Genomic DNA, 26,845 nt, shown 5'->3' on the forward strand with positions numbered 1-26,845 from the left:
GACCAGGTACAGAAAGTTAGTATGGGTGAATCTGCCTGCTGATACTACAGTAGCTCATACTTTGAGGGTGGAGATCTCTAAGGCTTAAAAGCCTTGAGTCACCAGTTCTTTGTTATAATCATCTAGGTCCATAATAGACACTTTCTTATATTTTCCATAGTATTACGATTCTTCATCTTTCCTTACCCCTCCCCACTGGATCTCACACATATAATATTTAAGGGAGGGCACTTGCTTCTCCTACTTCCATTTCTACACATCTAATATACTAATAGAGAATAAATTTTTACAAAATTTTCTCAATTCTCCTTCTCCAAACAATTGGTTATCTTAAACAGGGCCTTCCTAATCTGGCCTTGCCTCCCCCCCACACACTATTTTAAAGTTTACGGTTGTAAACTTGTGGATCACTACGAATCCCTATATGTCTCATACTTCTGTTCACTATTTGTACATCTGACTCCTTTAGTAACAATCATCACACTCTTACTCTATTTGACTTCTCATCTTTAATTTTCACTTTTCTACTTTGCCCTCTTCCTCCTTCCTCTTTCACCCTTTTCTCACTCTATTTTCACCTCCCTCCCCCCCTTTTTTGTTTGTTTTTGTTTTACCTCTCCCTAGCCCTCAGCCTTCGTTTCATCTATGGAGACCTCTCTGAGATACCTTACTTTAAAGGACCAGTCAACACTGTAGATTTGCATTATCAACAAATGCAAGATAACAAGACAATGCAATAGCACTTAGTCTGAACATCAAATGAGTAGTAAAAAAATTCTGACAATTTTAAAAGTTATGTATTTTTCCACTCCCCCTGTACCATGTGACAGCCATCAGCCAATCACAAATGCATACACGTACCATGTGTTAACAATCAGCCATTCACAAATGCATACACACTTATTCTTGCACATGCTCAGTAGGAGCTGGTGACTCAAAAAGTTTAAATATAAAAAGACTGTGCACATTTTGTTAATGGAAGTAAATTAGAAAGTTGTTTAAAATTGCATGCTCTATCTGAATAATGAAAGTTTAATTTTGATTGAGTGTCCCTTTAAATACTAAGGGTCTAAATTCACCTGGTAAGCGCAGTCTATTGACGGCCTATGGCAAAATGCTTAAGGTAGATGTCCTGCTCCTTCAGGAGACCCATTGGACTATAGACCGGCTCCATCTGTATAAGTCCTCTTTGTATCCAGACCCTATTACAGCCTCCTACACTGACAAAACTAGAGGAGTTGCAATACTCTTACATAAAGATCTCCAGTTCGACCAAATCTATCTAGAAAAAGACCCAGAGGGAAGATTTATCATCTGTGTTTGTAAACTTAATGGCAATTGGTACACTCTGATCAATTTATATGCCCCTAATCAACAGCAGTTACAGTTTCTCACAACTGTCCTAAATAAGGCGAAATTGGTAAGACAGGGACACATTATAATAGGTGGCGACTTCAATGTCGTTGAGGTTCCTAAACTAGATAAACTTATGTCTGGTAAATCCATTGATTCCTATACTAGCTCTACAGCAGCCAAATTTCGGTCTCTGATTGCAAGACATGATCTATATGACGTCTGGCGGTCATGTCATCCTGAAGATAGGGATTTTACTTTTTTCTCTAACCCACATAAATCTTATTCCAGGCTGGACCATTTTTTTATGAATTCTAGACTTCTTAACGAGGTCACCGATTCTCGTATACATCTTTGTACTTGGTCGGACCATGATGCAGTGTCCTTTGATATTTTCCCGGCGATCGCTCGCAAAGGTGGACACACATGGAGATTTCCTAACTCTTTATGGGAAGAGCCAGGATTTCGGGATTCCCTTACTAAAGTGCTTGAGGAATTTATTCAATTCTATAAACCAGAGCAGACTTCTTCCCAAACTTTATGGGGGGCGCTAAAGGCATTTATTACTGGATTCTGTGTTACTGAATTTTCCAGATTTAAGAAAAACAGGGGAGGCCCTTTGGGTCAACTGGTAGCGAACTTAAGAAACTTAGAGAAAAACAACAGAAGTAATCCTTCCGTTTCCGTGTCAGATGAAATTGGTATCCTTAGACAGCAAATTCTCCAGCTGAAACAAGATAAAGTTAAAGCTAATTTAGCAAAATTTAAACAACTAATGTATTATAAGGGCAATAAGGCGAATGAGCTTCTTGCGCTGAAGCTTAATGCTAGGACTGCTCATTCCAGGATTCAGGCCATAGATGTCAATGGGTCCAAAATCTTAGCACCTGAAGCGATAGGTGATGTCTTCGCCGATTACTATTATAAGCTATATAATATAGAGGAGGCAGAAAATTTAGCTACACCCCCTTCGAATAGGATTCAGGAGTTTTTGGATACCCTTGATCTCCCTGAACTTTCGGAGGATGCAAGAAGCACACATCTGCTTCCATTCACCAACAAGGAAATATATAAGGTCATCTCTCAGCTCAAGCCAAACAAGTCTCCTGGACCAGATGACTTTACCGGCTCCTTCTATAAGGAATTCAGACGACACTTGGCTCCCATTTTATGTTCCTTATTTACTGAAGTGGCCAATTCGGGTAGTTTCTCTAAAGAGTTCCTGGAAGCATCTATTATTGCAATCCCTAAACCTGGGAAAGACCCCTTGTACTGTACCAGTTACAGACCTATCTCGCTCATAAATTTAGATGTCAAGCTTTACTCTAAACTATTGGCTAATAGGATTGTCCATATGCTGCCCAATATAATCCAGATAGACCAAGTTGGCTTCACCTTAGGTAGGCAAGGGCCTGAGAATACCCGAAAATTGCTACAGGTCTTTTCGGAATCAGCTAAACAGGGAATTTCCGTTGTGGCCCTGTCACTGGACGCTAAAAGGGCGTTCGACAGGGTCCGATGGGAGTACATTTGGCAGGTTTTGAGGACATTTGGCTTTCCCCCACCATTCATTAAAATGGTTCAAGCACTATACTCTGCGCCTTTTGCAACTATTAGAGGAGTAGGCTTTAGATCTAAACCTTTCTCCATAGCGAATGGCACCCATCAAGGTTGCCCTCTTTCGCCCTTGATTTTTGCTATAGCCATGGAACCTCTTGCTCAAGAAATTAGACGCTCCCAAAGAATTGAAGGAGTAATGATAGGTGAGAGGCTTGAGAAGATTGCTCTCTTCGCAGATGATCTAACAGTCTTGTTAATTAACCCAAGCTCTTCAATACCAGAAGTCTTTAAGACTCTAGCATTTTTTGGGACTCTAAGTCTCTATAAAGTAAATGTACTCAAGACTGAAGCCTTGGCTATCAATATAGACCCAGTGACCCTGACAAATCTCAAAACCCGATTCTCTTTCACCTGGCATACAGAACTTATAAAACATCTAGGGATATTGCTTGGCCCTGATATCAATAAGGTCATTAAGCACACCTTTGAGCCACTGATTGCTGAAATCAAGAAACTCCTACAGAGGTGGGATTTCAGGGAAATCTCATGGATGTGACGAATCTCTACCTTGAAAATGTCCATCTTGCCCAAAATCCTTGCCAAAATCCTCTACCTCTTTCGGTGCATACCTTTCACTATCCTGAAAGTCTACCTCTCTCAGTTCCACTCCTTGTTCATTAACTATGTGTGGAAAGGCAAACAACCGAGAGTGGCGTATCGTATTCTCCAACGGCCTATATGCAGAGGCGGCATTGCTTTTCCCAATATATACTTATATCATGACGCTACTAGATTGACCCATATCGCTGGTTGGAGCAATGAAGAAGAGAAACCTGCATGGTTTCTGATTGAAGCTGCTGTTATTCCTAAGTATCTTCACCTAAAAGATCTAATTTGGGTTCCCAAACATAGGCTCCTTGATCTGTTAATCACGAACAGCATAATCCTTGACAATTGCCAGACCTGGCATAGACTTAGACACTATAAGGGAATAGCTCCACACCCCTCACCTATCCACAGTCTTCAGGATCTTTTGACAGGCCTTCTGAATATTCATGTACAGGACTGGTCCTCATGGAACATTACTTGTACAGGAGACCTCTATCACCAAAAGAGGATGCTGACATCTAGGCAAATAGTGGACCGAGTGGATGAGGCTCCCAGGTGGCTTATGTTTGAAAGCCACAGAATATTGGGATATTGCCAGGCTTGGGGATTCCCCAAGACAAATCTTAGGGAAAACACTAACTGAGAAAAAAGATGGACACAAGAGACCAAGCTTATAAGACCTCTTACGAATCACCACATAATCCTTCTAAATGATTTCAGTGAGACAATACCATGGCAGATAAAGGCCTGGGGTCGTGAGATGAATGTCCAGATTACCCTAGAAGACGTAGACCATGCGACAACAATTACTAAATTGGCCATACATTGTGTATCACACTTAGAGACCTACTTTAAAGTCCTCCTAAAATGGTATCTAACTCCCCTTAAACTATCTAAGATCTAACCCTCTGCTTCTCAGCAGTACTGGCTGTGAAAAAATTGCCCCTTTGTGGGACGAGACATTTTCCTTACTCACAGACCTAGGTTTTTCATTTCCCAGGTCTCCTGCTCTGGCTCTTCTACATATAGGTCTACAAGATTTGCCAAACTCTCAACAAAAGTTAATAGCTGTGATTCTGATTGCTGCGAAAGTCTGTATTGCTAGGGCATGGAAAAAGACGGAGCTCCTACTTTGGCTCAGTTAACACAACTCATAGACTATTTAGCTTCTATGGAACGGGGCTACTATAACGTGACTGAGCGTATGAACAAATACTGGATGATCTGGAGTATGTGGCTCCTTAAACCTCTTTAGGTACCTGCAGGTACTTAATAACCACTAAGGTCTATGGACTGGTTCCTTCCCTTTCCCCCTTGGATGTACCTATACCCCTTACCCTATTTCCCCTCCCTTCCCCCCTTTTTTTTCTCTCCCCTTTCTTCTCTTTTCTTCTTTCTCTCTTTTCCTGCCTTGTGTTCTTTCACTTATGTACTGTACTCATGTGATGTGCAGGCTACACAGATTCTGCTGGGAGTAATGTATCATTACCATACATCACACATTTAAACTGCAACATAGGGAATACACATCCTTGCAATACTCCGTTACGGTATTGATTTATATTGCTTTGCATATGAGATGAAAATACCTCCTATGAGATCTTTTACCCTAAGTACAAAAGAAAGTAAGTTTTTTCATTGGATACAATTGACTCTTATGTGAAAAGAAAAATAATTCATATGTTGGATATGTACAAAACTTGATTCTACTCTGTACACTTAAGTGAATTGATTTGTGTTATGTTATGTTTCTATAGTGTACTTTAAGCTATTCAAGAAAGCTTTTTGAAAATTAAAAAAAAAAAAAGTTCTGTCCACCGTTCTGAACCAAAAAAAAAAGAAGCTTAGATGCCTTCTTTTTCAAATAAAGATAGCAAGAGAATGAAGAAAAAATGATAACAGGAGTAAATTAGACAGTTGCTTTAAATTGCATGCTCTATCTGAATCACGAAAGAAAAAAATTGGGTTCAGTGTCCCTTTAAAGTGCACACTGCAGACTTCCCAGGACTAACTCTGCTACATATCAATTCCTAATTGGGTTTGGCAAATACAACAAAACATTTGGGACATTTCTACCTCAAGGCTATAGTTGTAGGAGCCTGTATTTGACGTACTACTTGCTCTCAGTGCCTCTACTCTGTTTTGCACTGGCTGTCTGTTCCACCTTTAAAGGGACACTCAAGTCAAAATTCAACTTTCAAGATTTAGATAGTGCACACAATTTTAAACAACTTTCCAATGTACTTTGATTAACAAAATGTGCACAGTCTTTTAATATTTATAATGTTTTAGTTGCTGGCTCCTACTGAGCATGTGCAAGAATCCACAGAATATACATATATGCATTTGTGATTGGCTGATGGCTGTCACATGATAGAGGGGGAGGGGAAATAGACATAACTTTGAAATTTGGCAGAAAAAAAATCTACTACTCATTTGAAGTTTAGACTAATTGCTATTGCATCATCTTTTTTATCATGTATTCGTTTATAATGCAAATCTACTGTATTTACTCGTCCTTTAAGACACTTGTTTCTTCAGACTGTCTTCCATACCGTCTCATATGATATATGCTATCTCATTCTATCACATTATATTACATTCTATCACATTATGTATCATTCTATCACATTATGTATATGCCCTTCATTCTGTAACACACACTGCTTTCTGTGTTACTTCCAAAAAAAGAGCATCAGTAGTGTTTTTAACTTACTTGCTTTCTCTGGGTGCAATGTACTTTCTATTGGAATAATGTAGGGAGAGCAAAATAAACAACGTTCTATAAGTGAAAAAATAAAATAAAATATGAAGTGAAAAGTTAGATTGCACATAGACTACCAGTTGTGCAGCCTACGTTGCATTCTTGAACATAATCTCATTATAAAAGATAGAGCAATCTGATAAATTCTATAAATTGACAATAAATGTGTTTTATTGCGTACGCTTATCAGCCCTCTAAATTAAATCATACAAGATAGTGTCCTAAGAAAATGGTTCTTCCCCTCTGTATTTGTTCCAGATCATTATAAAGGATGGCTGTAATGACCCCATTGGATACATAAAACAGGGCCTTGACTGGCCATGTGTTATAATGATAATTGGGAAATAACATAGTCTGTGATCCTGCTTTGAAACTTCCATTTCGTCTGTAATAGGTACCAGCAGGGGATCCTCAGCCAAAGCTTCTGTGCTACATTGCATGGTAGAATAAAATAGATTTATGCTTCCCAGGGGACGGTGAGCAGGCCACTGTGTATATTCTACTTACAGAAAACATATATTGAATAGGAGTACGATCAGGGAACTGGGAGGAGAACAGCAGGACAAGATATAAAAAGGAAGAATCAATGAGCAAAATACATTTATTGTGTTGGTAACCTAAGTTACTTCCCAGACTGGTACAATGAGCATTTCCCTGCATAAAAATATACCGCTAGGGTTGTTGTAAAGTTCTGTGTATATCTAAAAGTTTTGTATATACAGAAATATAAACTCATCTGCATCCAAATACTCAGTGAATTCAAGGTTTTTAAAACATATGTTAAAAACACCTTAGTAAAACTTTATGGTGTTTATCAAGTTATAGGGGACCTGATGACCAAAAGCAAAATCTTTGGTGGCATTTTTGAACATTATATTACAATGTATGTGTCTCTTCACATCCATAACCCACTTATCTAGATAAACAACTCTCATGCTAAAATCTGCCTTTCTAAAATTCTTTGAAGGATATTGCAATATGACAAGACTGCTTCAATCATCTCGCCATCCCAGAGACCTATAGATATTAGCCCCTTAGTGCCTATTTTGTCATACTGAACAAGTGTTATTCAATTTCTTACAGTTAAAGGGGCAGTAAACACCTTGAGGTCCATTTATTAATGTGCGGACGGACATGATCCGATATAGCGGATCATGTCCGCCGCACATCGATAAATTCTGACAGCTTACGCTGTTGGCATTTATCATTGCACCAGCAGTTCTTGTGATACCACCCCCTGCAGATTTGCGGCCAATCAGCCGCTAGCAGGGAGTGTCAATCATCCTGATCGTATTCGATCGGGCGGATTGTTGTCCGCCACTTTAGAGGTGGCGGACGAGTTAAGGAGCCGTGGTCTTAGGACCGCTGCTTCTTAACTTCTGCTTCAGCCGGAACTAAAGCAGAGTGGGTAGGAGGCAACATCCGCTGCTTCTTAAATAGACCCCCTTGAACTTATAACACTTTCTTCCAATAGAATAATTTATCAGTAGAATCTGAATGTTATTAGAACAGCTTAATGCCTTGTTTGTTGCAATTGTTTTTCATTTGCCAAATGCCTCCCTCCAGTTTACTTAAAGAGACAGTATACTGTAAAATAGTTTTTCCTTTACTGTATTTCCAATGACTTGTTATACCGGCTGCAGAGTATAAAAAGGTTTATTTGTGTATATGAAATTGCTGGTTTTGTGCTTTGAAACCACAGACTATAGAAATGGGTTGAGCTTGCATGTAAAATATCTCATTATGTTATCACTTTGTGTACACACTTGCTTCCCAGTTAGTGACTTCCTGGCTGTAGGCAGTTAGTTAGGGAGTGAGGAGAAAACAGCTCAATGATTAGAGTATAGGGCATAAGTAAACATATTCATTAAAACACCCAGCAAGGTTTTTCCCATTTTTACTAGAGTTAGCTGCAAAATAGGTAATGCATGTAAATTGCAAATTTTATCTACACTTAAAGCTTTATTTAAAATAGCCTATATTTAATTTAGTGTAGGCTGTCTATTTAAGACCAGAAACATTCAGTAAAGGTGGGGATACCAAAGACTAAATCAGCTATTTCCAATGCCGAATTAAGGTAAACAAGCTACAATTTAATACACTATAGCTGGTGAAATGGATAATTGGGAACAAATTAAAGGGGATAACATTTTTAAGTAAACTGTCCCTTTAATTGGAGGAGACAACCCAGACTTGAGTCTGTAGCAGTGATGTGCAGTGAGGTCAGAGGCTTGTGAGGCACTAGATATGATACGCCGGAGAAACACATGTACAGAGGGCCAAAAGTACCCCCAACAGGGCAGGTTTAAATAATAGCTGAACCAGTGCACAGGTGACATAATCAGGTGATGGGTGAGAGCAAGTTAGTAACCACTGAGTTACTGATCAGCTGATTACTTCACCTGTGCACTGGTTCAGCTATAATGAAAACCTGGCCTGTTGGGGGTACTTGAGGACCATTGTTGAGAAACAGTGCACTAAAGCACCAGCTCATCGGAAATGTATTGATTACCTGGAGAATAAAGCACACACACTCTGCTCACATACACACTCACACAATTCTGTGGCACAGTGCCAGTTACTAAGCAATTAGAATGATACACAATCTCTTCTCTACTCACTACTGTATTGTAAAAATATAAATAGTTTACCATACAAGTTTTACACAAAGGACAAGTTATCAATACTGCCAACACAGCTGCTGCAATATGGTGTTCAAGAAACGCATGTGCACATCCCACGTAGGTATGCTCTTCAACAAAGGACACCAAAGGATACAAAAAGAATGAAGTAAATAATAATAAAAGTAAAATATAAAGTTTATTTATTTATTTTTTTTGTGCAATTTCTATCTGAATTATGGAAATGTAATTATGACTTTCATGTTCCTTTCAAAAACTAATTTGATTTGCTGACATGGGGCCAGTAACAGTTGATGCTAATTCTCAAAATTTAAATAACTAGAAAAGTCTATTAAAATAGCATGCTCTACCTCAATCATGAAAGTTTAATTTTAAATGTCTCCCTTTGACTATGTGTTTAACCAGTTACTTTACAGTGGCACTATTTCTAAAAACATTTAACTGCAATAATTACATATCTTTTTTTAAATGACTCATCTCCTTTTTATTAATATAAACACAATGCAACAGCTTTCAATTGATTTGTGAATTACAAGTTAACAGCAGTCTCTAAATAAATTGAGACACAGAGAAAAATAAAAATAGATACTGCATCCTCTGACTGAACAGACATAACATATATGGAGTTTGTACTAAATTTAATAAAATAACCATGAAAAAGGGAGGCTTAGCAATATTCAATGTCAAAAACTTTAATTTAAATAATGTGGACACTGCACACTTAACTTCAAACTCTGGGTTTTAAATTATGGATTTAAGTTTGAATTGACCCTTTGACTTCCTGTCAGTATTGGGTTATGCTCACTTACTGCCCCCCCCTGTTAATGAGCTGTATCTGAACACAATTTGTGAATCACATTCACAAGAGATGTAGAATACTACTTTACTCTTCTGCTTGGTGTCTTCTGTTCTTAGGTTACCTCAGCTTCCAGTTGTGTCACATGACCCTGCTCACTGCATCCTCCTTCTGATTATTCTATATATCCTTCACTTGCTAGAAGGCATCAAGAGGGGTGCCTCCTATTGGTCTCAATTTTTGCTGCTAATATATTGATAGAACACAGGTGGCGCTGCAGCACAGCTTTTCCTTTGACCCATGTACTGCAATGGAGAGAAGCGTTCCTATACCTGCCTCTCCATAGCATTACATGGGTGGAAATATTTTTTTTTTTGACTTTTTTGTTGTTTTTGTTTTAATTAAAATTTAATAATAAGCTTTGGCCACATATGGCAGGGTAGGCACTGCCTCCCCTGCCTCCTTTGAGTGCATGTCCCTGGTCTGTAGCCAACTAGAGTTTCCACTGTTACATTATTCAGCTTTAGCAGAAAAGACAACAAGCTGCAAATTAGGAATCCTGCCATGTGCGCTTTAAGTTTTTAGGGATCAAAAATCCACGGTTTTCCAGCTTAAAGGGACAGTCTAGACCAGAATTTGTTTTTGTTTTACAAGATAGATAATCCCTTTATTACCCATTCCTTAGTTTTGCAAAACCAACACGGTTATACGTTTTACCTTCGTGATTACCTTGTATCTAAGCCTCTGCAGACTGACCTCTTATCTCAGTTCTTTTCACAGCCTTGCATTTTAGCCATTCAGTGCCGACTCATAAATAACTCCATGGGAGTGAGCACAATGTTATCTATATGGCACAACTGAACTAGCACTGTTTAACTGTAAAAAAAACTGTCAAACTGTAATGAGATAAGAGATGGTCTTCAAGGGTTTAGAAATTAGCATATGAGCCTACCTAGGTTTATCTTTCAAAAAAGAATACCAAGAGAAGAAAGCAAATTTGATGATAAAAGTAAATTGGAAAATTGTTTAAAATTGCATGCCCTATTTGAATCATGAATTTTTTAAGGGACAGTCTAGTCAAAATTAAACTTTCATGATTCATAGCATGCAATTTTAAGCAACTTTCTAATTTACTCCTATTATTTTTCTTTGTTCTCTTGGTATCTTAATTTGAATGTAAGTTTAAAGGGACAGTACTCTGTAAAATTGTTTTTCCATTAATGTATTTTAAATGACTTGTTATACCAACTGCAGAGTATAAAATATTTGAGAAATTCCATTTTCATGCTTATTTGTGTATATGAAGTAGCTGATTTTGTGCTTTGAAACCACAGCCTATTACAATGGGTTGAACTTAAAGGTGATATCAGATCTCATTATGTTCTAAGTTTGTGTAAACAGACTTGCTTCTTTATCTTTTATTTGGCTGGAACACCAAAGCTCAATACATAGAGACAACAATGGAAAATGATCATTTTATTACTTAACTATCCTGCATCCCACTGAGAGTGTAATCTCTTCTGCTGGCTGTGTATACTTAGGCTATTCAATAGCCTATACTCCAGTATTAATTTGTTCAGTGTAGGTGGCGATACAACAGGCTAAATCAGCTATTTCAAATGCTGAAACAGGAGTAAAGGAGCTACTTGTAACCAATTTAATACACTCTAACAGGTTAAAAGGATCATTGGGAATAATTTAAAGGGGAGAAATTTTTGCCTGGACTATTCCTTTAATTTTGACTAGACTGTCCTTTTAATGAAATAATCAGCGTCGGTTTCTAAAGATTCCTTACAGCTACCTAGTATTGAAAAACCTAATTGATGATGTATGTGATTTATGTAAGTACTTGTTGGACTGGCTTACTACAGTGTTTCTCAACCTTTTTGTAGCAAGTACCCCTATATGTTCCCTAACTGCAACACATAAATATCATAAGTTTATAAAAAATAAGAGGCAATCATACCCCAGAATGTGACTATTTGATATAAAATATAGTTTTCTTTTTTAAGTTATTTTAAAATCCATTTTTTATCCAAATACTAAATATTAGAGCAACAAATAATATAGATAGCAATTTATAGAGATAACAGCAAGAACATGCAAATCGTTCCTCAATATTATGTCCCTTAAATTAGAAAACATATGGGGCGCAATCCGATATACAGCGCAGGTTTCGGCGCAAACGTGGAAACCTGCGCCGCCCGTAGTTTCAGCTCGCAACTCGAGCTATCACATATACGGCGCCGTCAGATGCTAAAGTGCCGTAAGTCTGACAAACTAGCGATGTCCAGAAATTTGCGTAAGTACAAATTTCTGGAGTCGCCAGTGACTTACGGCACTTTAGAAACTTCCGCCGCCTACAAAAACTTACTAAAATATTAAATCACCCGTAACTGTCTAACACGCCTCCCAAAACTAGCCCGACACGTATACCCCTCTATCCGCAATCCCCCCTCTCACTCCTAACAATAAATATATTAACCCCTAAACCGCCGCTCCCAGGCCCCGCCGCCAGCTACATTAACTATATTACCCCTAATATGATCCCCCTACACCGCAGCCACCTATTTTAACTATATTACCCCCTAATGTGAGCCCCCTACCCCGCCGCCACCTATTTTAACTATATTACCCCCTAATCTAATCCCCCTACACCGCCGCCACCTATATTAAAATTATTAACCCCTAATATAATCCCCCTACACCGCCGCCACCTATAATAAATGTCTAACCCCCTAAAATACTAAAATGTCCCTACCCTAAACTAAATTACAAATAGCCCTGAAAAGGGCCTTTTGCGTGGCATTGCTCCAAAGTAACCAGCTCTATTACCAGCCCTTAAAAGGGCCTTTTGCGGGGCATTGTCACAAAGTAATCAGCTCTTTTACCTGTAATCTGACCCCCCTACACCGCCGCCACCTATATTAAATATTTTAACCCCTAATCTAATCCCCCTACACCGCCGCCACCTATATTAAATATATTAACCCCTAATCTGACCCCCCTACACCGCCGCCACCTATATTAACCCTAATTATATTAGGGTTAATATAGTTATTATATTATATATATTATTAATATAGTTAATAATTAATATAGTTAATATATTATAAATATTAACCCTATCTAACCCTAACGTAATTATTATTGACATAAATCTAAATAATATTAATCTTATTAACTAAAATATTCCTATTTAAAACTAAATACTTACCTATAAAATAAACCTTAAGATAGCTACAATATAATTAATAATTACATTGTAGCTATTTTAGGGTTTATATTTTTTTTACAGGTAACTTGGTATTTATTTTAACTAGGTACAATAGCTATTAAATAGTTAATAACTATTTAATAGCTACTTAGTTAAAATAATTGCCAATTTACCTGTAAAATAAATCCTAACCTAAGTTACAAATACAACTACACTATCAATAAATTAATTAAACTACAATTATGATCTAAACTAAAATATAATTAAATACTCTAAACTAAATTACAAAAACAAACACTAAATTACAAAAAATAAAAAAAGATTACAAGAATTTTAAGCTAATTACACCTAATCTAAGCCCCCTAATAAAATAACAAAGCCCCCCAACATAAAAAAATGTCCCTACCCTAAATTACAAAAAGTAATCAGCTCTATTACCAGCCCTTAAAAGGGCCTTTTGTGGGGTATTGCCCCAAAGTAATCAGCTCTTTTACCTGTGAAAAAAAAGAACAACCCCCCCATTACAACCCACCACCCACACACCCCTACTCTAAAACCCACCCTATCCCCCCTTAAAAAACCTAAGTCTAACCCCCAAGTGCTCCTTACCTGTCCTGAAGACCTGCGGAGAAGGTCCTGTTCCAGGCGGAGAAGTCTTCTTCCAGGCGGCGACCTCTTCTTCTTCCAGGAACCAGCCGGCGCGGAGCGGAGGAGTTGAAGACCGATGACCGCGGAGCTGAGGACCGTCCTCTCTGGAACTGAAGACCAGCGATGCAGGAACTGAAGATCGGCAACGCTGGAACTGAAGACCGGAGCCATGGAGCGTGGAGGATCCTCTTCATACGATCACCGCCGTACACTGAATCGGAATTCAAGGTATGCGATTAAAAATGGCTGATTTGAATAGCCAATAGAATAAGAGCAACTGTAATTCTATTGGCTGATTAGAATAGCCAATAGAATTACAGTAGCTCTTATTCTATTCGCTATTCAAATCAGCCAATAGAATTAAAGTAGCTTTCATCCGATTGGCTGATTTGAATTTGAAGGCTCAAATCAGCCAATAGGAATTCAAGGGACGCCATTTTTAATCACGTACCTTGAATTCCTATTCAGTGTACGGCGGTGATCGTATGAAGAGGATCCTCCACGCTCCAGATTACAGGTAAAAGAGCTGATTACTTTGTGACAATGCCCCGCAAAAGGCCCTTTTAAGGACTGGTAATAGAGCTGGTTACTTTGGGGCAATCCCTGCAAAAGGCCCTTTTAAGGGCTGTTAATAGAGCTGGTTACTTTGGGGCAATGCCACGCAAAAGGCCCTTTTCAGGGCTATTTGTAATTTAGTTTAGGGTAGGGACATTTTAGTATTTTAGGGGGTAATACATAAATTATAGGTGGCGGCGGTGTAGGGGGATTAGATTAATGGGTAATACATTTATTATAGGTGGCGGCGGTGTAGGGGGATTAGATTACAGGTAAAAGAGCTGATTACTTTGTGACAATGCCCCGCAAAAGGCCCTTTTAAGGGCTGGTAATAGAGCTGGTTACTTTGGGGCAATGCCCCGCAAAAGGCCCTTTTAAGGGCTGGTAATAGAGCTGGTTACTTTGGGGCAATGCCACGCAAAAAGCCCTTTTCAGGGCTATTTGTAATTTAGTTTAGGGTAGGTACATTTTAGTATTTTAGGGGGTAATACATTTATTATAGGTGGCGGCGGTGTAGGGGGATTAGATTAGGGGTTAATACATTTAATATAGGTGGCGGCGGTGTAGGGGGATTAGATTAGGGGGTAATATAGTTAAAATAGGTAGCGGCGGGTAGGGGGCTCACATTAGGGGGTAATAATTTTAATATAGATGGCGGCGGTGTAGGGGGATTACATTAGGGGTTAATAATTTTAATGTAGGTGGCGGCGGTGTAGGGGGATCACATTAGGGGGTTAGACATTTAATGTTGGTGGCGGCGGGGTCTGAGAGCGGTGGTTTAGGGGTTAAACACTTTATTAGGGATTGCGGCGGGGGATTGCGGTTGACAGGTAGATAGACATTGCGCATGCGTTAGGTGTTAGGTTTTATTTTGCAGGTAGTTTAGGGAGTTACGAGGCTCCAATACTCAGCGTAAGGTTTACTACGCCTGCATTTTGTGGCGAGGTGAAAATGGAGTAAGATTTCCTTACGCTGTATATTGGATACCAAACTGCGCTGGTTTGGTATACCTGTCTATGGGCCAAAAAACTACGTCTGGAGGCAAAAATATACGAGCGTAACTTCTAGGTTACGCCGTATATAAGATACCAAACCAGCACAAAATTTGGCGTCGCCAGCTTTTGCGGGCGACGCTGCATATCGGATCGGGCCCATGATGAGGGAAGTCATACTTTGCATGGCACATTTTATTTAGGAACATTTTCTTATATCTGGCACATTTCTCTATAACACTTTTTCATAGTTCTATACACTTTACCTGGCACGTTCCCTGTGACACATTTTATATCAGTGTTTATCAGCTGGATTCCTCAAATGTCACAAACTGTGTGCAGGTGAGTCAGATACAGTGGGGTAGATTTAACAAGCAGCGGATGCTGCTATCTACGCCTGTAGTTTCCGGCTCGCCGGAAACAAAAGTTAAGAAGCAGCGGTCGTAAGACCGCTGCTCCTTAACTTATCCGCCACCTTAACTAGAGGCTGATTGCTATCAGCATTTAGCGATGCCGGGCAGACATGATTCGCTATAACGAATCATGTTCGCCGGGATTTATTACATTTACCCCAGTGAGTGATTTCTGTGATATTAAAGGACCATTAAACTTGACATTTCAACAACGCAGAAATTGTTTCATTATTACAAATGAAACATTATTGCAATATACATTAATTATTTATTTTGCAGCCTTTTGCTGTAAAATACATCTAAAAATTGTGCTTGTTTGACTATCTCCCAGCTTCTATGGTGTCACATGCTTTTAAAAGGCGAATTATCAGTTTATTCTTTACAATATTAACTAAGTTGAATCAGTGCTAAGCCACCTTAAAGGGACAGTAAACACCATAATTGTTATTGTTTAAAAAAGATAGATAATCCCTTTATTACCCATAACCCAGTTTTGCATAACCAACAATGTTATATTAATACACTTTTTACCTCTGTGATTACCTTGTATCTAAGCCTCTGCAGATTGCCCCCTTATCTCAGTGCTTTTGACAGACATACAGTTTAGTCAATCAGTGCAGACTCCTAAATAACTCAACGGGAGTGAGCACAGTGTTATCTATATGACACACATGAACTAGTACTGTCTAACTGTAAAAAACTTTCAAAATGTCCCTTTAAGGCAATACAAGAGTGCAGGCTACCCCAGTCTGCACATGTGCTAACAGAGTTTGTGCTATATCTCAATATTAGTTTGTGATTGGTGAGCAGGGGTTCTTTTGTTTTGGCGGACAGGGAAATCAGTGAAAACAATAAACATAAAACAATATACTTGAGGAGATCAAGACAAATGTCTCCTCCAAAAAGAAACTGGTTGGATATACTGTTTGCATACATGTGCACCTTTTGGGTTAAATGAAAAACTTGAATTTGCTTCCTTTCTGTAATACTCTTGATTGATTGATTTTTTCTTGCCTTTTCGTTTGGTCATCATTTTAATGAATGATGTACTATTGTTTTCTAATTATAGATGAAGTAATTTTCAAGATTATGTTCTTTATCTTTTAATAAAGCCTGATCTCTGGTTACTATGGTCTAGTGGACTAGTACTGTTTCAGTTTAATTGAACATTCAGATACCTTTTAGGTTCTAGGTTCGAACCCTCGCCCCAATAATAACTAAATCAATAATATTAAAAACAAGCTTTCCTGATGAAATTTTCTTTGCCTTATCCTTTGTCCCATAATTTGGGCGCTGTACTTCATATTTCTTAAATTACCCAAATTTCTGAGGTTTGCCTGCAAATTCATGTGTTAGATTTAATTGGCAATCGGGTCTTTATGCCTAATGGCTTTAGACTACCACCATATGTGGTTCTCCTGTTTAGAAGAGTGGGTTAAGACTAGTATAGGTAATCATTTTTATTAAGTCAGGGAGCTTTGAAGTCTTAGGTTCGATCCTGCAGCGGTCTCTTAAAAATATAAGGAATGTTCTTTATACAATTTTTGACCTCTACCGCATTAAACAGTCCTGTACCTGTCACACATATATATTTTGATTTGATACTGACAAAGTTCTGTGTCTAAGCACTATATAATTGAACCCTTACTGGTGCCCTCTGTGTCTTTGGAGCTACTCTCACCTACGGGTTCCGCCCCCAGTGATATCATTTACATGATTTTTTGCTTTACTTGAAATTTGTTTGCATGCATTTATAAGTACCTAGTTTTATCACTTACTTTATATTACGTAGGTATTATGTATATATATTTTATCTTAATCATTGTTTCATTGTTGCATTTACACTTTCATTGATTCCCAGAGGCGTGTTTCAATTTGGCCTATAAAAGGCCGAGTTTAGGACTATGACGTCAGCCCTTAGGAAGTCCCTGTCAGTCAAGGGGATGAAACGCGTGTAGACAGTCGCAGCAGCCGATCTCTCTGATGAGACGCTTACTTGTGGGATTTGTCTTTTGGATTACTCAAAGTGACTCATTGTTTGCTTCCAACTTCAACACTTACCGTATTGCAGCAGTTCAAGGATTCAGCACCTCATCATATTGAAAAGACTGTGAGTGCATGAGAAATATACAATATCACATACAGGCAGTGGAAATGCACTTCTTCTTTCCTCCCGCACAATAAGTGGATGCCTGGTTTGCGCTTCTTACAGCCGGTCTGGAAGGACTAATTATCAGCTCTCTTTTTCTTATGCTGTTGAGTCATATAATAATTGTATCACACTGTTCAAATCTGCTGGATAATACCTATCTTCAAACACATAGATCCTATGCTTGTATCATGACAGTATTAACCCTTCCATTCGGGACTGTCCTCTGATTTTGGTGTTGTGTTTAAGATTTGGTATATTGAAATTGTTGTATTTGTGTCACTTTTTGCATAACGATTTAACTGTGGTTTTACCTTCTACTATGGCTTTATGTCTAAGTGAACTGCATAGATCCTCAAGATATTATTATGACAACATTACCCTTATATAACCAATAACTTTGGGGTTGTCCTCTGATAGAGGTGTTGCAGGTTCACTATTATATTAAGCCACTTTATTTGTTATGCTTATACATATGACCTATTTTCCCATGAGACGTCTCTCTTAGATATTAAGCTTCATATATATGAATTTTCATTTTTTTTGCTTTTTGTAATTAATAAACTATTGGTGCTTTGAATGCATGCTAATTGTCACGTTTCTATTCTTTGTACCCACCAGGTTCCACGCTCATCTATATATATATATATAGATATTTAGGATTTTTACTTATATTCATTTTCCTAAATGTGTAGTGGAGAGTGCTGAATTCCCTATCTTTTTATAAGGATTACTTATCCTTATTTTCTTTCTCCATATTTTTTGATTATAGTATTATAGGGTCTGCACCTCTGTTGTAATTATACACATATCCAAAATTATTTAACAGCTCCCTTATTCCCATGTTTATATAAAAACAATATACTTATTTGACAAAATAAAGCTGCAGTTATTATTGCAAAATTATTCTTATATATGAAGGTTTATAATAATGTAGTTTATAGTTATAGTCCCTTTAAATGTTTACCTTAGCTGTACTAGGGAAAACAATAATGTAAGGTCATAGACCACTGCGTAACCCTTACCAATACTCCAGGTACACCAAGGACAAATGTAACACAGTATGAGAAACAAGGGCTTACAGGATTAGGTAATTTCACTATATCTCAGTTAGGGCCCGATGATCTAAAGCCCTCTGCTCAGATGAGATGATCTAAAATGATCAGTTGAGATGATGTAAAATGATCTGCAAGATCATTCACAAGATTCTAGAAAGGCAAAAGTTATTTTTATATGAGGGGTGTTCCCTGCAATTCTGTATGTGAAGGAGAGACAAACCCAATGCAATATAGCGCTGCATGATATGAGAGTTGTTTTTACATTTACATTGTGTGCTTAAAACTTCTGGTTTTGTCCTTAAAGTTGTATTAAATTTAATCTTTGCACTTTGTAGTTTGTATTTTAATGCATTTAAATTCTGTATACAGCAGTTCATTTAGGACTGTGATTTTACAAATTTCTGTACATACCAGGTATATTTCTCTGTATCTTTTACAAATTACATTGCACTTTGAATTTATCCTTTGTGAAATAAGCCTGACAGTTCCAGCAATTGGCAAGGACATACAAGTTATTTGGTCTGAACCCAGGAGTTCCCTGGATGTGTCGGAATCGCTCTCACAATTCTCATCATATTCTCTGAGCATTTTACTTCTGCAAGTCTCATATTTTCTCACCAGCTGTATGCAGATAACGTTTGCTCAAAATTCACAATACACTTATTAAAGGGACTTTAAAATACACTGAGAGAACAACATACTTTTTATAATACAAGTAAATTGGAAATTTGTTTAAATAATTATGAAAGTTTAATTTTTACTTTACTGCCCCTTTAAAAACCATACAAACAAATAAATATGTAATTGAAAAATGTAACTATTGTTTAATTCATTAAATCATAATGACATTGTCCTGCAAACAATGTATTTTAGAGAAAAATTAAAAATCACTGATATTATGCAGGGAAAAAAACTATTTGAGACACACAGTAGAACTGTAATAAAACTACACTGCATATGCAAAAACCTCTGTTAAAAATTTGTATCAATAATAAGAAATTCAAAGTGTACTGGTTTAGGAATGAGTTTCCTGTCTCTGCTAGTGAACTGAACAAAGATGTTCCATGGATGTAGCTGAAATTTCTCCTTCAGGTCTGGCATATTTTCTCAAAATGTTCTCCATGCAGATCTCACTGTTTTTTTCTTGCAAATTGAAGGGTGTGTCAAAGTACCTGAAAGCAAAGAAATCTGATCTGTATTTGTTGCAGGATTTAATTTTTTAAGTGTGTCCTCTGCTTCCTGCTAACTTCACTCAACCCAACTCTTCCCTTTCTAGTGATCTCTATTACTTTCTATTAGAGACACCTCACAACTTCAGCCCCTTTTCTAAAGGGGACATAAACCCCAATTTTTAAAATTTCATGATTCAGATAGAGCATATAATTTTAAACAACTTTCCAATTTACTTCTGTTATCAAATTTTCTTCGTTTTTGTGTTATCCTTTGTTGAAAAGCTGGAGTGTGCACGTGTCCACAACACTATATGGCAGCAGTTTTGCAACAATGTTATACATTAGCAGGAGCACTAGATGGCAGCACTATTTCCTGTCATTTAGTGCTTCAGGTATGTGCACGCTACCTAACTAGGTATCCCTTCAACAAAGAATAACATGAGAATAAAACAAATTTGATAATAGAAGTAAATTGAACACATTTTAAAAATCGTATTCTCTATCTAAACAATGAAAGAAAATGTTTGGATTTACTGTCCCTTTAAGATAATTCCCTTAGGGCAGCCCCATCTTGAGTCAGACTAGTTTTTCACGTCTGGCCAAGCAAACTTTTGATCATTGAGCACCGGCAATAATCAGTTTCAGGTGCTCCACTGTTAACTTCACACTTCCCTGTGAGATTATCTATCCCAGAGAGCTTGATTTCTTTCTATAGGAGTCAGATCTCATCTTTCGGAAGCTTTTAGATTCTGTCATTTTTCTTAGAGAATTCAGCCGCTGTGAAGTCTGCACTATAATTTCTCTCCAAGGTGGAGAATTTTTGATCATCTGTCCTTAGAAGACTTATAACAACATAGCCCCTCACCTCAATTAGCATCTAATATAGTATTTATGATACTGGCATGCTGCAATGTTTCTAAGCAGTTGGAAATGAACACTAGGCTCTCTCTATTTGTATCCTTTTTATGACAACATAGATGGCCTGTCAGGATTAGGTTTGAAACTGTTTAGACTTTGTAATCAATGTAATTGTGTGTGTGTGTGTGTGTGTGTGTATGTATATATATATATATATATATATATATATATATATATATATATATATATATATATATATATATATATATATATATATATATATATACATACACACACACACAAAACATTCAGAAACTAAAATGGTTTGATCATTTAAAGTATTGCAGCAATACTTTCTGATTCTCCATAAACATTTTTTTTAACCTTCAAGTCAGATAGTATACAAAAGCTTGATTACAAATAATCCATTTATATGGGACCCTTCCTTAAAGGGACAGTCAACACCAAAATCGTTATTGTTTACAAAGATAAATAACATCTTCACTCTACCCAGCTTTGCACAACCAACATTGTCATATTATGATATATTGTATAACATTTAAACCTCTAAATGTCTGCCTGTTTCAAAGCCACTACAGACAGCCTCTTATCACATGCTTTTATATTAGCTTTTCACAACAGGAGACTGCTAGCTCATGTGATCCATATATATAACATTGTGCTCACTCCCGAGTTGTGCACAACACAGCACTAATTGGATAAAATTCAAGTCAATAGATAATAAATAAATAGCCATGTGATCAGGGGGCTGTCAAAAGAAGCTTAGATACAAGGTTATCACAGAGGTAAAAAGTATATTAATATAACCATGTTGGTTATGCAAAACTGGGGAATGGGTAATAAAGGGATTATCTATTTTTTTTTCAACAATACAAATTTTGGAGTTGATTGTCCCTTTAATATAATCTAAAGACAAGGAAAGTATCCCATTTTCCCTGTAACAGATGCTTCTTAATGTAAATAAACGCCCACTGTCTATATAATATAGTATTACATATATGGATGTCTTTTATTTTAGGTTACCAAAAGTACATACTTCTTAAAGGGCCATGATACCCAAATGTTGAAACACTTGAAAGTGATGCAGCATAGTTGTAAAAAGCTGACTAGAAAATATCACCTGCACATCTATATGTAAAAAAGAAAGATATTTTACCTCAAAATGTCCAAAGTATTGCAAAGCACTTTAAGCAGCAAATCAGTATGTCTGTCCCGGGACCGGCAAGGTAGTGAGCCTCATGCACACTCATGTCATTTCCGTATTCAGACGTTTACTATGAAATCTCATGAGAGTTAAAGTGTCATAAAACATGTTGAGATCTGTGCATATTTAAAAGGGCTAATTAAGTAAAAATAGTTTGCATAAAAAAAATGGTTTAAAAATTGCTGGCAAGTATTTTAAAATAATTTTCAAAATTAAGCAAAACGACTTACATAGCTGTGCTTTCTGGAGTAGACCGATGGGGGGTGGCATTGTATTTTAATTGAGTTCACAGCAGCTTATTTGCTTCTAGGCATGCACCGGCAGGTTAGGAGTGTTAAAGTCTTGCATTCTACCATATCATTGGTGGATATATATGCAGCCATAAAAAGGAATTGTGTGGGGGGAGTTAGAGCTGTACAATTCAGACACTTAAAAGAAAGTGTTAATGATGAGGTACTGCAGTATAAATTTGCAGGTAAAGTAATTAAAGTACATCCTATAATATAAAAGGCCAAGTGTGTTTTCCGAAGCTGTCATGCGCAGTAGAGACAGCACAAAGACAAACACACCTGGCCTTTGAGTCCCTAGCTGATCTGCGGCAGAAGTGGGCGTGGCTGATGTGAAGGGGGCGTGACCGGGTGTGAATGGCCGTGAAGGGGGCATGGCCGGGTACGATCGCGCGATAGAGAGGGGGAGAGAAAGAGAGAGAAAGAGAAAGGGGGGAAAGAGAGAGAGGGAGAGAAAGAGAGAGAAAGAGAAAGGGGGGAAAGAGAGAGAGGGAGAGAAAGAGAGAGAGGGAGAGAAAGAGGGGGGAAAGAGAGAGAGAAAGAGAGAGAGGGAGAGAAAGAGGGGGGAAAGAGAGAGAGAAAGAGAGAGAGAGAGAGAAAGAGAGAGAGAGAGAGAGAGAGAGAGAGAGAGAGAGAGAGAGAGAGAGAGAGAGAGAGAGAGAGAGAGAGAGAGAGAGAGAGAGAGAGAGAGAGAGAGAGAGAGAGAGAGAGAGAGAGAGAGAGAGAGAGAGAGAGAGAGAGAGAGAGAGAGAGAGAGAGAGAGAGAGAGAGAGAGAGAGAGAGAGAGAGAGAGAGAGAGAGAGAGAGAGAGAGAGAGAGAGAGAGAGAGAGAGAGAGAGAGAGAGAGAGAGAGAGAGAGAGAGAGAGAGAGAGAGCAAAAGAGAGGGGGGAGAGAGAGCGCAAAAGAGAGGGGGGAGAGAGAGCGCAAAAGAGAGGGGAGAGAGAGAGAGCGCAAAAGAGAGGGGGGAGAGTGCAAAAGAGATGGGGGAGAGAGAGAGAGAGCACAAAAGAGATGGGGGAGAGAGAGAGCGCTACAACCATGCACACACTGCGACAAGATCTGTTATTGAGCGCACCTTTGGCGTGCTGAAGAGCCGTTTCCGCTGCTTGGACATCTCTGGTGGTGTTCTTCAGTACGCCCCCTCCAAAGTCTCCTTAATTTTTATGGTTTGCTGTATGTTGCACAATATTGCCATAAAAATCCCGGATATAGATATGGAGAGCTTGGACAATGAGTATGGTCAATTCATCGACCCATTCCTGGAGCACAATGCTCTGGGAGTCCAAGCTCGAGCAGTCTATATCCAGGGTTTTTTTGGGCAAGAAGCTTGATTGTGCAACATACAGTAGTGATGTCGCGAACCTAAAAAATTGGGTTCGCGAACGGCGAACGCAAACTTTTGTGGAACGGGCGAAAGGGATTCTGGTGTTGACTGTCACTTTAAAATAAATTGGTTGGTTACCAGGATTATCAAGTGACGTAATACCTCTGTTTATAATTGTAGTGATGGCTGGATGGAAAAAAACAGATTGAAATGGATGCTGAAGAAGTTTTCTTCTTTTTCTAAAAAGGTTATTAAATCTATGCATAGCCAATTTATTGTAGAACAGTTTGTTCTAGAGGATATAAATAGCAGAATGCATTTCTTTCTGAGGAAATTTAATCTATATTTACTTAATCTTACACCTACATTACAATATAGAATTTTGAAGCAGTCAGAAAATATACTTGAGGCGAAAGAGAGAAGAAAAGAATGGTTACAGATTTGAAGTAGGTTAAATGTTTTAAGTCAATACCTAAATTTAGTTACAAATAGAAATAGTCAAATTATAAATTTTACTATAAAATTATTAGGAAAAAAATAATTTAGACAGTTTTATGTATGTAATTCATATAACGCTTAAAGGGATACTAAATCCAAAATTTTTGTTTAATGAATCAGATAGAACATGCAATTTTAGGCAACTTTCTAATTTACTCCTATTATCATTTTTTCTTCGTTCTCTTGCTATCTGTACTTAAACAGCAGGAATGTAAAGCTTAGGAGCCGGACCATTTTTGGTTCAGAACCTGGGTTATGCTTGCTTATTGGTTGGCTGAATGTAGTCACCAATAAGCAAGCGCTATCCAGGGTACTGTACCTAAAATGGGCTGGCTCCTTAGCTTTAAATTCCTGCTTTTTAAATAAAGATTTGATATAAAAGACCTTTATTGTGCCATGGTCCACAAACAAGCAACGCTTCAGACCTACATTAGGTCCTTAGTCATGTCTACCTGAATATACAGAGAGACTACCTTTATAACAGATACACAAGTGTGAATCAATTATGCTGGGGCACATCAACTACACATTGATTATAAAACAGCGCCATCTAGTGCTTACAATTTTTATAACATTTAAAGATATTTGACATTTTAAACAAGCACTATGTAAAGTGTGTAATGACAAAGTTACAAAAATGCACAATTAAAACATATACATATAGTCCCTATGCATATAATTAAAAAATGAGAAGCTGCATTTGCAATAATCAAAATATTCAGTATATGTTGCATACAGATAGAGTATTTGTTTATCTGAAGAGCGACCAATCAAAGTCCTTGTTAAGACCCTTTGGTTTCAGAGTTTGTAACTTATTGATCCAAAACATTTCCCTGACCTTAAATTCTCTTATCGCCGCCCCTCCTGGGGATATCTACTCTCTCTATAATCTGGAAGTGTAATTGGCTGATGTTATGGCCATCTTCTATAAAATGTGATGCGACAGGGGCATCCTTATTTTTGCATCTTATATTCGATTTGTGTTGTGTAATCCGCTCTCTAGCTTCCCTACAGGACTCACCAATATAATAAAAACCACACGGACATTTAATAAGATATATTATAAATTTGGACCTACATGTTAACTATTGTTTGATCCTATATTTTGTACCTTGTGTGGGATGGTGAAAAAATTCACCTTTTATCATAGGATTGCAATTACTGCACCTTAGACTGGATAACAACCTGTCTGTCCTGGACCTATAGTTTTCGGAATATTTGTTTTATCACTACCTATATCTGCTCGGACCAAATAGTCTTTAATGTTTTTATTGCGTTTATACGCTGACATAGGGGGATTGTCAAATGTTCCCACAACAGGTTAAGACTCTTTAGAATATACCAATGTCTTTTGAGTATACGGTTAATTTTGTTGCTCATATGGTTATACTTATAAAAATCAACCTATCTTCCTTATTGTCCCTTCTCTGATTAGTTGCCTTTTGCAGCATGCCCTTTTTTTCTGTTTATCTATTAGATAGTTGGGATAACCCCTTCTCTTGAATTTATTACCCATCTCTTCCAGTCTATCATGGCATAATTTAGGGTCTCTAACTATCTCCTTAACCCGTAAAAACTGACTTTTTGGTAAAGCTTTAAAGACATTTGGCGAATGATGGCTATCATACCTGAGTATGCTATTCCTATCTGTTGGTTTAGTATAGAGGACAGTTTTAAGAAAACATCTTTCTTTATAAACTACCGTATCTAGAAAGTTAACAAAAACTTCAGTGGCCGTCAATGTAAATTTTAGTCCCAAAACTGATCTATTCAAATCATCTACAAACAATAATAGGCTCTCAATGTCGCCCCTCCATACGCCAAAAATATCCTCTATGTACCTCCACCAGGAGGCACCATAGCGTATGAACAGCTTGTGAGGATAAACAAAGTGCTCCTCACAGCTGCCCATAAATATATTGGCATATGTAGGGGCGACATTGGAGCCCATAGCAGTGCCCTGTCTTTGCTGATAGAAAGTGTCCTTAAAAAGAAAATAATTCTGATACAGAATAATGTCAAGAAGTTCTATAAGGAAGTTGATTTGATCCTCGTCATAAAAACCTTCAGTTCTTAATAATGCCTGTACAGATGTTGTACCACTCACATGTTTAATTGATGTGTATAAGCTACATATATCAAGGGTATAAATAATACATTTATCCCCTACAAAATCCATGTTGTTCAGTTTTTCCAAAAAGTCACTGGTATCTTTTAGATATGAAGTCATTTTAGTTACTGAAGGTTGTAGCACCTTATCAAGAAAAATGGCAATTTTAGAAAAAAACACTGTAGGCCTACCCGGTGGTCTAGTGGCATTTTTGTATTTTTGGTAATGTATATATATATATATATATATAACAGGCCTAATTGGATGTTGCACCAAAAGGCAATTTCTGAATGTGTCTGTGATAATACCTCTTTTCACAGCGTTCATAGTTATTTATTCAATTTCCTTTTTTATTTTTTTAGTTGGATCTGCATCTAGTTTCTGGTATATCTGGGTGTCTTGCAATTGTTTTACAATTTCTTGTACATAATCAGTTTTTTTTCATAATTACATTAGCACCGCCTTTATCGGCCTCCTTAATGGTAATATTGTTATTGCTTTTCAGCTTATTTAAAGCCGCTGTCTATCATGTCTAGAAATGCTACCATGGGTTCCATCTGTGCATTTTGTATTCATCCATAGGGCATTGTTAATTTCTTGCTGAACCAATGCTG

The 26,845-nt window shown here is 37.6% G+C and overlaps 1 protein-coding gene across 1 annotated transcript in view; it reads left to right on the forward strand.

Annotated features, from left to right (window-relative positions):
- Nucleotides 1-18,282, forward strand: part of LOC128645890 (uncharacterized) — a 60,092-nt gene extending 41,810 nt beyond the window's left edge. The window contains exon 3 of the mRNA XM_053699204.1: nucleotides 17,411-18,282. Within this exon, the coding sequence (XP_053555179.1) occupies nucleotides 17,411-17,457 (47 nt within the window). The 3' untranslated portion in view covers nucleotides 17,458-18,282. The remainder of the gene's footprint in view (nucleotides 1-17,410) is intronic.
- The last annotated feature ends 8,563 nt before the right edge of the window (nucleotides 18,283-26,845 follow it).

Source organism: Bombina bombina, chromosome 1 (assembly GCF_027579735.1).
Source record: "Bombina bombina isolate aBomBom1 chromosome 1, aBomBom1.pri, whole genome shotgun sequence".
NCBI lineage: Eukaryota > Metazoa > Chordata > Amphibia > Anura > Bombinatoridae > Bombina > Bombina bombina.